Below are 15,745 nucleotides of genomic sequence, written 5' to 3'. Positions count from 1 at the left end.
CTTTTTCTTTTTCTTTTTCTTTTTCTTTTTCTTTTTCTTTTTCTTTTTCTTTTTCTTTTTCTTTTTCTTTTTCTTTTTCTTTTTCTTTTTCTCGTTCTCTTTCTCTTTCTTTTTCTCTTTCTTTTTCCCTTTCTTTTTCCTTCTCCTTCTTCTTCTTTGTACATTTTGCATCCACTGTGAAAGTAAAATCAAGCATTGCAGTTCACAGAAGTGTAAGAGATTGTGTAACTCAGTAACTTTAGACACACGTTGCTGTCTCATGACCATTTTGTACCTGATTTATGAGCACAGTCATGACTTCCAACCTGGCAGGAGGGATTGCTTTAACTCTACAGCTCCTGCTTGCTGTGCTAGTCTGTGAGTGCTCCTCTTATCTTTCCATTCCTTATCTGGAGTCCCAATGTGACAAAGAGTTGGAGGACATATTCGATGGAAGTCCATTCTACCTAAGGAGAACCTTTCCAGGAAAGCCTGGATGCTACGTGAAAGTCCACTTGTTTCCTTGGTGTTTTTCAATAGATGGCTGAAATTTCAAAATCCATTGCAAAAAAATATGTGGAGGTGATCACAGAGTAGAAGGGAAGGATTCTGCAAGGGAAATGTAAAACTCCTACTGGAAATTTAAGACATTTCTTTGTTCAGCTCAAATATAGATTTATAAAACATAGATGCTGTGATCCTCTAAGCAAATCTGGGAATACAGAAAAGCTACTACTGAAGCACTGGGTTGCAGCAATAATTTTTTCCTGCTGGATTAGTGTTTTAAGAGTGTTAAATCTCCAGAAAAGTGAATCATCCTTCTTGCAAGTTAAAAACTTGTGATAACAAAGATCTTTTCCTCCCCATGAATGAGGCATTTTTCTTGCTTGCAGAGTGAGTGGAGGCTATCTCTTATTTAGCAACCTGTTGTGAGAGCCTGTTGTTAGAGAAGCTTGAAACTTGACTTCAGATGAATGTTTTCTCAGAGTCATTAATTCAAAGTGGCATGTTCAGAAAAACATGATGGACCCCAAACAAGGTAAGAAAAGAGCAGAAGACATTTGGGGCAAATTTCATGCGCTTTTCAACTACATTGTCAGAAACTATGCCTCTGGATAGCAATATCTCTTAAAGTTTCCATAATAGCAACTTCTCATTTTTTTTTCGAGTACACAGCAGAAGTGAAGACAGAACATTAGGCAGACAGGTTTGTTTTACGTGTTTCCAGTTGGATTTTCAGTCACATTCAGGCATCCAAAGGAAGATCAGAGTCACTTAGAGCGTGCTGCAGCAGCTGAAAATGTCAACAGTCAAAAGACAAGTCCCACTTAAAAGCTCGTATTTTGGATCCCGTAACCAAAACGCTTATCTCCTCACTGCTACGCTCTGCCCCAGTGTGCGAAGAGACACACAGATGTGTCTGTCTCTTCAGGAGAGCTGAGCTGTTAGCTGATCCCCTGCATTTCCCACGGTGGTTTGCTCATGAAATGTGACCCCATATGAAGGACGTTTGGCAAGGAGCACCTGTAACCGACATTCCTCGGCGGGAGTCTGGCAAAGGAGATCCAGATGTTTGGGCCCCTCTTCTGCAGGTGTCACCTTTACACTTTATTGCCTAAGACTGTCATTAGCAGCAAACATAAGAGCTCCAGGTGCAGGATTAAAGTTAAAATCAATCCCCTAGTGGCATCTGGCTCCTGCCCTTCCTCCTGGAAGAGGGAACCGGCACCTGCCATAGAAGCTGAGCGAGGTTTAGGACTCCCTTGATTCCTGCTATGATCAGTTTGTCCAACCTACCAGGTCCTGTTCTTGTGAAATTCCTTTTGTATTTTTAGAAAATTTACTTCTGTCCTACCCAATGCAGGTTTGGAAGAAACCTGCAGGGTCATCAAGTCCATTTTCAGTTGGAAAAGAGCAGTACTAGACTGTCCCTTCAAATGTGTGCTGAGATCCACCTTATATCCAGTTATGTTTCTTCTGCCATCACTGATCTATCCCAACAGAAGTGACTAGAGAAGATTGCTTCAGGATACTCCTTAGGCAGTGTCAGTTTATGAAAAGTTAAAGATTTTCAGAAAGCTGGAGCTTGAGTCTTACAAAAGAAATGGTGAAGGAATAACTACTACTTTGATGGAGTTTTTTCACAAAAAAAACATATGCATCTGTTATGCTGTCATAGAGGAATTGAGAAGCTTCAGGTAAGAAAAATATTTTAAACCTGGAAATTCCTGCTCATCTAGATTGGATGTTTAAACAAAAGACAAAGAAAACACCATATAGAACAGAAAATCTAATTAAAGATGTTCAAAGTGAATTAATCTACCCTGCATGGCTGGGCTGAATATCATAATTACATGCAAAAGATAAAAGCTCTTGCTCTCAGCAAGTTTATCTTTATGTCATGGAAAGAACCAAAAGTGGTTGCGCCCATTCTGACGTTTCTGCTTTCCAGAGGGTATGAAAGCAAAGGCTCGATGGATAATGGTCAGATGATCTCAAACTCAAGTGTTTGTGTACCAGGAATAGCACATATAAGGACAAGCATTTATACAAGAAAGAGAAACTGCTTCATGGAGCTGTTTCATGCGTCTGTGTCAGAGAAAAACAGATCTGGGAAAAGTAAATTTGCTTCATGGCAAGGAGGAGGGCTGGCAGGTCCAATGGGGACCTGTGTGTGGCTCATGCCCTTTTGGAAGGGCAGGAGGGGGCCCAGGGCAATACCCTGCCACGCTGGAAAGGATAGGTTCTGTATGTGACAACTGAATTGAGCTCCCAGCAAGCAATTTTTTATCCCAGAACTGAGGAATGCCATCACAGGTGTTTCAAGAAAGTAACCTTCCTGTCCAGGGATGTAGCGAGGAGTTTGTTTAACTCTGCATACAAAAAATGCAACACAGCAAACACTCCCAGTGCATATCCAGCCCTTGTCATCATTTGTCCTGAGAGCAAATTAGGAACAATGGAAATAAGCATCATAACCACTACTTTACATGAGGGTCCCACGGAATTGAAACAGAAAGCAATTTGTCTAAAATCACTCAGCAGTCCAGCAGCAGAGCCTGGACAAGAAGATGGCTCTATCCATTAGGTTGTGCTGTGTTACAACTCAGTGAATCTCAGTGCATACAACTCATTTATCCATGTTTTACGTTTGCTGCCTGAAGAAGGCTGTATAAGGCATCTACTTCTGCCTTTACAGACCAAATATTGCCACTGTCTTTGAACCTTGACAGTCTCTTCTCTGATATGCTCTTGCCACCTTTCCAGAGGGACCAAGCTGGGCGGAGTGTCAGAATTCTGACCACAGCCACCACCAGGTTCCATACTGAGGTTCAGTCTGACTCATTATACTTAGCTGCTGGAAATGAAGTGAGAAGCCAGAATGAGAGGCACCAGTTTCCTTCTTAAACACGGAAAATGAGCAGAGGTCTGTAAATTAAGATTAGGACTATGGCTTTATGCAATAACTTCAGCTGAGAAACTGAAGGCACGACTTCATTTTTTATCCCAGCAGGAAATAGTGAAATCCCAGGCTGTTCAGGAAGGCCACTGCACTCCATCTGCGTGAACAGTCCTTCCTGGACCAGGACTTTTTTTCTGGAGCTGAACTTTGCTCTGCATTACAATATTGCCAAAATGGTCTTTAATTCACCTCAATAGTCCAATCACCTCCCAGAGCACTATATTAGTGATGCAGCTGAAACTCAAATTAAAACCATTTGACTAATTTACCTGTCAGGAAAGGCAGTCTCCTGATGGGTAAGGATGAAAAACCCATAGAGGTTAAGCTGAGCCTTTAATCTGATGCTTTCAATGAGAACAAGCAACATTTGCCTATTAGTTTCTGGTGGTCACACTTACCACTTGTAGCAGTGCCAGGTACCCAGCACCAACATTATCGAAGTTAACTTTAACTTTTGTCCAGTAAAATGTGCCTGACACGTTATAGAGTATGCAGTCACTCATGTTGTTAATAATTTTAGAGTCTAAAGGCATGTCTCCTTCAGTCTTATTAATGCACTTCCCAAACTTCCCAGCAAACAGGTTCACTCCCATGATGCTGAAGATGAGCCAGAAGATGAGGCAGACGAGCAGAACATTCATGATGGAAGGGATGGCTCCCACGAGGGCATTGACCACCACCTTGGGGGAAATAGGAAAGGGAAAACAGAATTAATGTCAGCACTTGTATAGACACTCCGTTAACAAGCCGTTGTGTTTCACACATGACTATTTTTTAGCTTTTTTAATAGAAGAACTAATCTGTTGGCATCCCACCCATGGGATGATGTTTGTTCAAGAGGGATCTCTGAAATCAGGAGCAATCTGTGAAGTCATCTTGACCTCTCAGATCCTTCTGGATAATACACTTCAGTCAAACTATCATAATCAAAGAATTAATTGGAAAGGATGGGATGTATCACAGTGACTCGAAATAGAGAAAAAATACTTCTGAAATCTTCTACTCAACTCAGGCCTCTGTAGCCAGTGAGTTGTGAACTCTAGCTGTGACAAATTTTGCTTAATTAAATAATAACTGATTGAGACATACGGTAAGCCAGCTTTCCCTGTCTGATCAGTCTGCATGATTAGAACAGTGAAATCATTCTAATTTAACAAAAAAATTCATTATTTTTTTCCTGTGTCATGTTGTAATGTTCTGACACACTAATCCAGGCAGGGCTGTAAAACCCCTGTGTAAAATCATGCATAAAAATGAAAAGCAAAAGGAGCCTTTAAGGTGTGGGAGCGATGGCACTGGGAATGGACACAATTCTGAAGCCAAGCAAAAGAAACAAAGGTCAGACCATCTACAGACCCTCTACAGCTGTCAGGATTAAATATAGCACTATAATGCCACTACATCAACACGGCAAGAATCACATCATTTACTGTTTTGAGCATTAAGACATCTATGCATGTCACACTTTACATTAAATAATCAGAGAATCACAGAGTATCCTGAGTTGGAATGGTCCCACAAGGATCATCGAGTTCAACTCCTGGCCCTGCACAGGACAACCCTGAGAATCACACCATGGGAGACATTTTCTGAGGGAAGAACACTGCCACAAACACTACCACTATCCTCTTCTATGCCAACAAGGTTTCTCCATGTTCACAGCCTTTGGAGGCGCTGCCATTGCTGCCTCGCAGCATTGCTGCTGACACCAGTCCCTCAACACAAATTTGTCTCCATCTCCGTTTCACGTTTTGGAGATTAAAACCTGGTAAGGCAGCCACTCAGCCCTTCCTCTTCTCCATCTACATTTCTGAAACTGAGACAAAGGGATATTGATCCACAAAAATTAAATTTTATTCAGTTGTGAATCTGATTACGGAAAATGTCAGCTCTTCTTTTCTCTTGTGTTAGTGTCCAATTTTCTGACAAGCTAATAATGTAACATTCACTTCTCCATCATTTTTGCATTCCTGCAGAAGAAAAATACCCGGAGGAGTAAAATGGGTTTCATGCATGTGTGGCAGCAGCTTCATCTGCAGTATACAATACAACATTATGTAGATCTTCCAAAACTCGGATTTATATTTTGTGCATTTATGAATGAAGCTAATTTTCACACAGGAAAAGCTGTTTGACCAATTGTTTTGGTTTGTTTTTCTGTATAGGCCGATTCCCGATGACTTTTCTTGATTTTTTTTTTTGTTTGCTAATTTTATCTTTCAGTTTTGGATGTCAATCAATTTCTAACTTCATCATTTTTAGACAAAATTTACTGTGTTAACCAAAATGCCAAATAATTTCCAAATCAAGGGCCTTGGCTCTTGTCAAAGTAGCTTTCATTTGCTTCTCTGCACAGCAATATTTTTGTTCAATTTTAATCCATGCTAGCACAAAATTACTGCCCTACTGTTACATGTGCTGCTGAATCCACTCCCCACACAAGCCCTGTGACAGCACACAGGCATCCAGGTTTTAGCAGTACAAGCGATGGCCATGCCCACATTCTGCTTTTTTCCTTCTGCTGAATTATGTTCAATGGCTTGTAGATAACAAAACATGACATGAGGCTGGAGCAAATCCTGTAACACCTCTGGTAATGAATTATTAACGGGGGGTTTAATTCTTCTCTCACTGCTTCTGCTCTTACACCAGTGTGATGCCATTTGGTCTGCTGGAAGCACTCCTTGCTTTTCACTGAGCCAAGTGAGAGGACTTAAAGACCTGGATACATAAAGGCAAGTTATTACCACAAATTCATGTTAAAAGTTTAGCTGCAAACCTTGCCATGGAAAGGGATGAATTTCTCTTTCACCTAGGGATAGCAACATATGTAGCCATGTATAAGAGAAGGTTTCATACCTTGGTTTCCATCAATACCTTTATAGGTGAAACAACCTTCCAGGTGACTTCTTTAGGGACAGCCTAGAAAGTGAGCCACCCTCTGCCCTAACCCAGAGTGCAATCTACAGCCTGTATCTGGTGTCCAGTTCTCCTGATCTCACAGGCCACCTCCTCAGCCAAAGCTGATTCAGATTTTAAATTCAGAAATAGATTTGCATGATGTGTTAATCCTCCCTTTGCTACAACAGAGCCCACCAGACCTCCCGCAGGAATTTCGGGCCCAGACTGCAGCTCCTAGTGAAGCTTAGGCACAGCCTTTAAGAAGACATCTAATTTACAGAGTCATGATGCCAAATAATGGAGAAAAAAACTTATTATTAGAGAATCTATTCCTGGTGTCCTTTGTGCTCAGTGTTAGAAGCAGGTGCTGTATGTTTAGGTAGAATTTGTTGAATTGGAGGCACTAATCGTCTGCTGTTAGGTGTCTTCTATCATTCCCATCTTCACCATGGGTAAGTTACCACTACACGTTGCTCTGGATAATTAAAAAATCAGAGTTTCTTTGTGGCTGTCATGGGTCGTTCAGATTTCTAATCACGCTCATAGAGCTCCCTGCAGAGACTTTCCCCTTTTTTGACACCCCCTTTCCAGCAGTTTTGTGGAATTCCAGTACTGAAGCACTGCCCTCTCCCTCTGCTTGCTGGGTTATTTCCCTGTGTATTGGGGGATTCTAAGTCACCTCTTTTATTGGACCTGCCCAAAAGCTTTTGTACTGTTGAACAATCATCCTGATCCCCAGGTCCTTCTCAGCTGCTGTTTTCCAAGAAACATCCCCCAGAGTGACCTACATTCCTCCTCCAGAGGTAGACGATGTATGTGGTTTTATTAAAATGCATGTTGGACAATAGATCTGTTTTTCACTGTGATCCAGATCAGCCAGTATAATACCCTTATCTGTAATATCAGTTACACTCATTGTGAGTGTTGTCAGCAAAGATTTTTATATTTTCTTCCAGATGCTGTTAAAGTCCAGCTGAAGGACAGTTCTCATTCTGACCAATCCCTCACTCTGAGACATTCATCACCAAATTTACAGTGTCGTCACTGGTTACAATTATTTTTCAAGATACATCAACCATTTAAAAAAAAATTGCTTGTCTTAGTACAAAGCTCATATTTTCATCACAGTGTCCCATGGTATCAGATTCGCCTCTGAAATCTAAGGATCCTATAACAGCACAGTTACCGTCATCAGCATAATTTGTAATCAAATCAAAGGACCATATCAGTTTTACAAGAACTATTCCCATGAAATCAAGCTAACTAGCATTAATTATGCTGTTTCTTTCCTGCATGTATCTTGTAGCAGTCTCACCAAGACTTTGCCTAGTATCATTTTCACATTAAATGGTCCATCATCATCCCCCTTACCCTTTTAAAATACTGCGATAACCTCCCTTGCTGGGAAGTAGTTTGCAGGGAAGTGCCACCTCTGAAATAATTTCCTGATGGGCAACAAATGAGGAGACATGGGAGACTTCATGATTTGGGACAGGCAGACCTAAGCTACTTTATTCTGGGCTCATGCATGGAAAGCCTCAGTGTCCACAGCAACTTTCAGGTGGGATCCTGGTCTCTCTGGGTTCTTTTTTTGGGCACAGAGGGGCAGGATGGCACTGGTTCATCCTTATTTTGAAGACCTCTCATGGCATGGGAGCTGCTGAGACTTGTGTAAAACTTGTTTGAAGACAGGGAGAGAACTGAAGCCTGATGGCAACAGATCCTCTTGGCCACCCAAGTGCTACTCTGTGCCTTTGCCTCAGGACCAATTGTTTCTAAAATTTAGACACAGCACCAGTGAAATAAGTCTCTTACTGCAGTATAAATGAGAACTTTCTAGCTCCTGTTCTAGCTACACAGAGATCTTTCAGTTAGTCAAGAAAAAGACATTATAATGGAGCCAACTATCATTATTTTCTTACTGTCAGTGTTTGCTTCTCAACATTATCATTATTTAATCCATCACTGCGCTGGCAATTTTCCTGTGCATTTTGGAGCATATGAACTCCTAATAATGAAAGGTCTAACTGTCCCTAGTCTTGTTAAGTGTGGTTAGACAAACTAAAACTAAAATGATTTGCTTTTCCAATAGCACGTATTCTCAATTACATTTTATCATAGTTTACAAGCTAATTCACTGCCTCTGATAGCTCAGAATGACTGAATATATTTCAGCTGCAGCAATGGTACAGGAAAGAAAAGGGGATGTAGAGTCAGGGACCAGGGGGGCCTGAAAGAATGAGCATATTGGGAAGGAAACCTGCTGGGCTGGTGCATGTGTCATGTAAGATACCTACCAAGGCAGCCTCTTGCTATTCTCAGATAAAAATGAGAACTTTTTCATATAATTTTTTTTTCCTATTTTACTCTCACTTTTCTGAGCCTTTGGGTTCATTTTCCCATTGGTTTTCAGGTTTGAATCCAATTTAGTTAAACCAATGCAAAGTCATGGGTGTACAATCCTATGTCAGCTTAGAACACATTGAAGGGGTTTTTTGCTTGGACTTGTAAATCCACCAGTAGAAGCTAAGCCTTCATAAGCCAGATCTAAATTGATTTGAGAGAGCCTGAGCACAAATCACTCTGGTAGTTAAAATACTCCTTTTGCTAATACTGAATTGTGCTCCATTTGTGAATGTTTAATAAAGACGTGGAGTGGGCTCATCGGACCACACAGGAGTGAGAGCTTCAGTTAATGTCAGTAATGCAACATCACTTTGTGTCTTCTGAGGATCTGTGGTTTGCTTTTGTTTTATTTGGTCAATTACCTTTAAAATATTGCCTGTCTTTGCTGAAAAGACTGTGGTGAACAAAACAATTCAGGTTTGGATGCCCGGATGAACAGAGCCTTCTGAACCTATTTGTCTTAGTACTAACACAGAGGAGGGTGCTCTGACACGACACTTGTCTCATCTTCCTCCACAAAAATAATGTGATTTAGCTCATCACAAGATAGTTGGAACAAAGCCTTATGTCTCCAATTCTGGTCATCCACAGAAGAGGAAGATTATGGGTATGGGGTTTTCATAAGTTGCTGTATCACCACATTTCCTGGCTCATCTTGGTAGTTAGGTTCTCTGGATTTCAGTCTGTCTTCCTGTGAGGGCATTGCAATGTCAACAGGGAATGGCTGGGAGATCAGTGCATGAATTACACATATACATCACAATGATTAGGGCCAAAATTTTGTTTATAGAAGAGTTTTACCCTGAATATATCTCATCGTGAAATATGTAGCATGTTCCTTGGCCTAGTGGAGAGGTTTGGGATCATCAAAGTAAACTGTTTTAAGTGCAAATTTGTCACAGATTTGCTTTACCTTGCTATGCAATCTGCAAGATTAGCAGTAACCTCAACTCATACAGAACACAGCTGTCACCATCTGCAAGTCATGCATGGTGTGAGGAATTAAATGAAATGTTTATCTAGATAATAAATGATTTGTGTAGCAGGTAGGCTTAACAAATAAACAGGTATGCTGTAGGGATATAGCCATAGTGGCAAAGGAATGCAGAAGGGAAAGAGATGGAGCACCAAATACAAGCTACATGGTTTTAATGTTAATCCTGACACTCCACATTGAAACTGCAATCTGTTCAAAGGAGGAAAAAAAAATTCATTCATTTGCTCTCCCTATCTTTAGCATTTCTAATTTTTGCTTTAATTATTAGTGAAAAAGTCCTTAAGAACTTTCCAGTCAGTCTCATTTTAGTACATGTCAAAAGCAGGGAGCAAACTTGTAGCTTGGTTATTCCCCTGATACACCTTATAATTGAGAGGTAATTGTTAGCCAGATGCTTCCTCAGCCAAAAAGCTGTTTTTTAAAGTGCAGTATGACAAGTTAGGCAGCATGATTAGTTTATCACTAAATCCACCTGAGGATAAAGATGTAATGATACAATTGCAATCAAGACCAAGGAGGGATTTCTGATTTTGTTGTTTTGATAAAGCATTATCACTCATTTCCTTTGGCTGACAAAATGAAGACAAACCAACGTGCAATGGTTCCCTGTTACATGCTTGATGTTAAGCTCTGACCAGATGCTTCGTATACTCTTACCCTCATCCCTTCAAATCGTGACAAAGCTCTCAGTGGTCGCAGAGCTCGGAGAGTCCTGAGGGATTTAATGGGACCCATCTCAGAGTATCCAAGTGTGTTGGCGACAAGGCTTATTAAAGAGACCTGGATGGAAACACAAAGCAAAAATCCAATCTGTTAGTGCATTCCTGCCATTTTCCTTCTCTTCCGACTTTCCTTCCTGAAACAAAACATGTGGTGAGTGGAACAGTGGAAAAAAAAGTCTTAAATATTCAGGTGCTGGAGCAGGTGCTGCTCTTCTTCTTCCAGAGAAGAGCAACGAGGCTGGTGAAGGGACTCGAGCACAAGTGCTGTGAGGAGAGGCTGAGGGAGCTGGAGTTGTTCAGCCTGGAGAGGAGGAGGCCCAGGGGACACCTCATCACTCTCTACAACTCCCTGACAGGAGGTTGTAGCCAGGTGGGGGTCGGTCTCTTCTCCCAGGAACCAGGAGTAGGACAAGAGGGCAGATCTTAAGCTCTGCCAGGGAGGTTTAGCTTGGATAACAGGAAAAGATTTTTTACAGAGGGAGCAATCAGACATTGGAATGGGCTGCCCAGGGAGGGGGTGGATTTGCCATCCCTGGAGGTTTTTAAGATGAGACTGGATGTGGCATCAGTGCCATGGTCTGGTAACCACAGCAGTGTAGGATCAAGGGTTGGACTTGATGATCTCAGAAGTTTTTTCCAAGCCAGTTGATTCTATGATTCTAAATGAATGCCATTACATTGGACCCACATGGAAAAAAGGATCATCTTCCACAAAGTGGATGAGAAAGGAGATCACCATTACAGCCCCACCCCTCTGTGCCACCTCTGCCGCAGGTTTCCTTTGCACTCCTCAAGGTGTATCTTCCACTATCCAAAATAGGATTCATGTAAGTGTTATAATTTAGGGCTTTTTGGATGAAAGTACCTCTAAGATCTAACCCCTTCCAGCTGAGATAAAGGATTTTAGCATTAACACTCAATCACTAGTCTTCAACTTAATGATTAGAAACAAGTTTTCAAGATTGCTGAAAGACATGACTTTATGCCATAGATCTTAAAAAAAGAACAGTGTGCATGGCTCTTTGGTTTTGCACTTTTTTTTACTTTTTCTAGTTTCTAAATGGTCTCTAAGGGAGATGGAACATCAATGTTGGGGTTCATACCTTTCAAAGACTATTTCTTTGAAATAAACTTTCTCTTTCCAAATCTGGAGGAAGCATGGAGAGGTTCCAATGCCCTTCATGTTCTAAGAGCTTTTGCAGTGCCCAGCTGGTCAGAAATGTGGATGCTATCAGGCACAGGACTGGGGTCTGAATGAACTGAATGGCAGTGGAAATTATGAACACATGGAGCAATTGGGTTTTGTGTGCTCGAATCAGTGTTCACAGTCTGAATTCCTACTGAGCAAGGAGTGAAAACAAACAGCTCTTGAACACCATAGGTATCACGTCAATTTGCATGTTTAAAAAAAAAACAACCAAGAAACAAGAAAACCCAACCAGCATTAACTTCCACATACTATAAAATACTATTTTCTTAGAAGGAGAGACCTATTTATATTGCTATCACAGTTCCCTTACTTCCATTTTACTTTATTTTTTTTCTCACTTAACATTTTCACAGCCCCAGTTCTCATAGTATCAGATTATCTTATGCTCACCAATGTGAGTGTGCAGAGCTCATCTGTGAGGAGGGTGTGCTACTGCCATTTTAATGACAGCAGCTAGGCCTAAGATCGAGGATTCTTCTACATTATAAAAATTAGGTGTTTAGTGTAAAAGGAAACTCTAAGGTCCCCCATGAAAACAGACAGCTCTGGAGGGAAACCTCCCTTTTCATTTTAGGATGAGGTGATTTTTCATCTGAACCCCACTGCTGGCTGAACAGCCCAGCATCACCCAGGGGCTTTGGGATAAAGCAGGATAAGACCAACCTGGTCCCCTAAGTCAGAAACCAGTCTCCTCTATGGAGCAGCTTTTCTCCAGATTTTGCATCCATTTACCTACAGGCGCTTTCTGCACAGCTAAGCACCTTTGTAAAACTTGCTGAATTTGTTAAATTATTTACCTATTGATGGCTTTATTGTGGCATGTGGGTGACAGCAAGCCTAAGGGCAGGAGGTCTCAGAGACACCAAGCCTGGGCTTGATGCAGTGGGCTGGCTTTCTGCCAGGATAAGTCAGCCCACGTCTGCAGAAGTGGCACAGAGGCTGGCTGTCATGCTGTGACATGTCACCCTCTAACAAGGTGTGACACAAACTCACCTCCCGTGTACAGACCCAGTGGCTGCTGCAGAAGGAAGGTCTTAATAAACACTTCTGCATTTTACTGGTGAGAGTCCTATAAGAACATCACAGTAAACAGGCAGACTGAGTTCAGGGACTCATAGGCTCCTTAGACACAGGGGAGGTAAAAATCACTGGCAAAGCCTTTGCTTCCATCTCTAAGAAAGCAGCTGTAAACCTGTGACATGAGCACACCTAAAAAGTTATTTTAGAGTAAGCAGTGCTGTATGTTTGACATATTCCTTTCACCTAAGTCCGCTCACTCAATACTCACAGTTAAAGATGAAAACCTGGGTTCAACTTAAAAACCATCCTAAACTCCCCAATGCTCCCAGACTGAGGCACCACCCATTTTCTGTCTTCCCCATTTCTTACCAGCTTTGATTTCATCCTGTGCTCTGAAGTTGCATTAACACAGAGTTCAAAGCCTTTTCTTTTCATTCTCCCTCCCCATTAACTTAATGTTGCCTAAATAATGAGGAAGGGCTGAGGATTTGTCTGATAGCAGTAAACAAATGCACGGTGTACTTATATACTAAACCCATTCAATTAAGTAAGTTAAAACTGTGGCATTATGGAGATATCATGACAGGAATAACACTGTGGCACATATTTCTGTCTCTGGTGGAAAGTTCAGTGCAGAAAACAGCCTTAACCTCACAAAGCCTTCAAGTTTCCTATCCAGAAAGGCTGGAGGTATAAGAAAAACAGTTCAATGATAGTGTGCTCAGATATAGAAATTAAGACCCATACACTCACATACCAAGGGAAGTTCATTCATCTGTATAATTGATTTGTAAAGTGAATGTATATATTTAAAAGAAAATTAATCTAATACAGAGTACCCAACACCCTTCTTTGCTAGTTTCACACACAATGACTGAAAGTCAGATCTTCTCAAGGTCTTCAAACTGCCTTGATTGCTACAGGATTCCTCCCTCCTCCTGGATTTATGTCCCATAACTTCCCTTTTTCTCAAGGCAGAAGGTGTCTGGTTCAAATCCTGCAAAACCAGACTTTGGATCTGAGTGGGTTACTGTTTCATTTCCAGAGCTGTAAATGTCACCCTGAAACACATCACAGGTGCTGCTGTCCTCCTGACACAGATTTACACAGCATTAAATATCTCTTCAGAGGATTAGGTCACAAAACTATGTGATATTTGGCAATGATTTACAAGGCTGGAGTTTGAGACAACTTGTTTAAATGCTTCGATGTTGGTTTTGAAGGTATCCCTGTCAAATTTTATTTAGAGGAGAATTTCTAACGCAAGGAGTTGGCCATTTAGACTTGATTAAAAGTGACCCGGAAGGCTATTTTTAGGGACAAAATCAGGCAGTTTTCAAAATTGGTGCTGACTGCCCCACATAAACACAGCAAAAGGTGAAGTCAGCTGTTTCTGTGACTTTTTTTCTCTGTTACGAGGCTGTGCAGCCCAGAACTGCTCCAAGGTTCTGCTTTGTGCTCTGCTCAGTATGAGAAATGTGCTGGCACCCAGAAAAGACCTCTAGGGTCAATGTAACCTCCAGATTCATAATAAGGCAAACACACATTTTAAATCCCTTCAGTACCTGTTTGCAAATAGTTCTGCAGGTTTTTCATAAAAACCTGCCCCTGAAGGCCAGGCAGCAATGTAACACAGTGGAGAGCACATGAATCCTAAAAAAGATTAGGAATTGATAACTGTTCAAATTATTCCTGATATAACTATATATATATATAATACAATGCTAATGAGATTGTCTGAATGTCTTGTCTGTGAATCAGAACACTTTTTCACTAATTGCCACCTTCTTGTGGTAGTTTCACTATTTTAGGGAAATAAATCATTCTTGAGATAAGAAATATGACTTGTGTATGTGTACCCAGGTGGCACCCATGTGATGTTAGACTCCCAGTGTGCTCATGTTGGTGCTCACAGTCATTCACTAGTTACAGATATGCAGCATTTTCTGACTATTAAAATTATTCACCATGAACATACAGAGATAAATTTCTAAAATAAGTTTATATGTCTTCTTTATCTGATGGTGACTTAAGTAATCACTGTTGTAAACTGATGTAAACCCAGTAAAGCCATCAGAAGAGAATTTTAAGGCAGCAGAAAAACAATTGTAAAGTAGGAAGTGTGATAATGCAGGACACCCAGGGGAAAAGGCCTTTAATCAGAGGATCACAGACTTTTTTCCCAGGGACTGATTGCATTTATAACAGTAGTGGGTTCCTTCCCACATGCATACATTTTAATAGCATATTAGTGGCATCCCTACACTCCCTAACCATGGGAGGTTACAGGGAGTCAAGGGCACAGACTTTGGGAGCAGTGTTTCACCTGAGGCTGATGGAGTTTCCTATAGCAAGAAGGTGGGTTTCAGGTGGAATAAAGGCTGCTCCTTCCTTTTTTGCATTCCTTTTCACCAGCCTAAAAGCACATCATTTCAGATAACCCACGAGCATCCACTGGATCCAGCTGGAAGCAGACCTGAGACACTATTCCAAGGCAGATGCTACGCAGCACAGACGGCATTTTTGAATTAACCCCTGGCCACCACTGAGATGAATTAACAGCAGAGCCCAGAAAACAAGGACTTCTGCCCGAGGAACAGCAAAAATCCTCCTCTGGTGATCATATAAATACCAAAACCAACAAGAACCTCTACTAATTGTCTGCCTGCTGCAGAACACATCTGTGAGTGATGCTCTGTGAGCATCTGTCTCGGGGGGAAGAGGAGACCTCCTTCCTGGTATGGGCAACAGCATATGCTTTATGCAGCCAGGAATTTCATCAAATTAACCTGCTTGTTCAAATTAGAGGGGAGGGATCAGAGAAAAAAGAAAAGGACGTCTGAATGGAAGCACAGCAGCTGAGTTGAAAGCTTTGGCCACTTATTTAAATAAGCAGTTTCAGCTAATGCAGGCCCACAGTGCTTTCAAATAGCTTTTTATGTGCTCCAGGAACCTGTCTCTCCCTCTCTAATTGTGGAAAAAAAAAAAAAGTAGAGAAAAAAAACAATAAAAAAAAATGAATTATTTGTTACAAAGAAAAGAAATAC

General features: G+C 41.2%; 1 protein-coding gene across 8 annotated transcripts in view; it reads right to left on the bottom strand.

Moving 5' to 3' along the window:
- The window catches only part of LOC108503005 (sodium channel protein type 5 subunit alpha-like), a 224,290-nt gene that overhangs the window by 11,746 nt on the left and 196,799 nt on the right, over nt 1-15,745 (bottom strand). For all 8 annotated transcript variants that reach the window (XM_017826522.1, XM_017826524.1, XM_017826525.1 and 5 more), the window contains 2 exons: nt 10,404-10,526; nt 3,841-4,122 (listed from right to left, as the gene is read on the bottom strand). In XM_017826522.1, the coding sequence (XP_017682011.1) occupies nt 3,841-4,122; nt 10,404-10,526 (405 nt within the window). The remainder of the gene's footprint in view (nt 1-3,840; nt 4,123-10,403; nt 10,527-15,745) is intronic.

The sequence above is a fragment of the Lepidothrix coronata genome, unplaced genomic scaffold (assembly GCF_001604755.1).
Source record: "Lepidothrix coronata isolate B3197 unplaced genomic scaffold, Lepidothrix_coronata-1.0 Scaffold128, whole genome shotgun sequence".
In the NCBI taxonomy this organism is placed as follows: Eukaryota; Metazoa; Chordata; class Aves; order Passeriformes; family Pipridae; genus Lepidothrix; species Lepidothrix coronata.
Note: the sequence above shows the minus strand (reverse complement) of the source record. Positions and strands in the feature narration are given on the sequence as shown.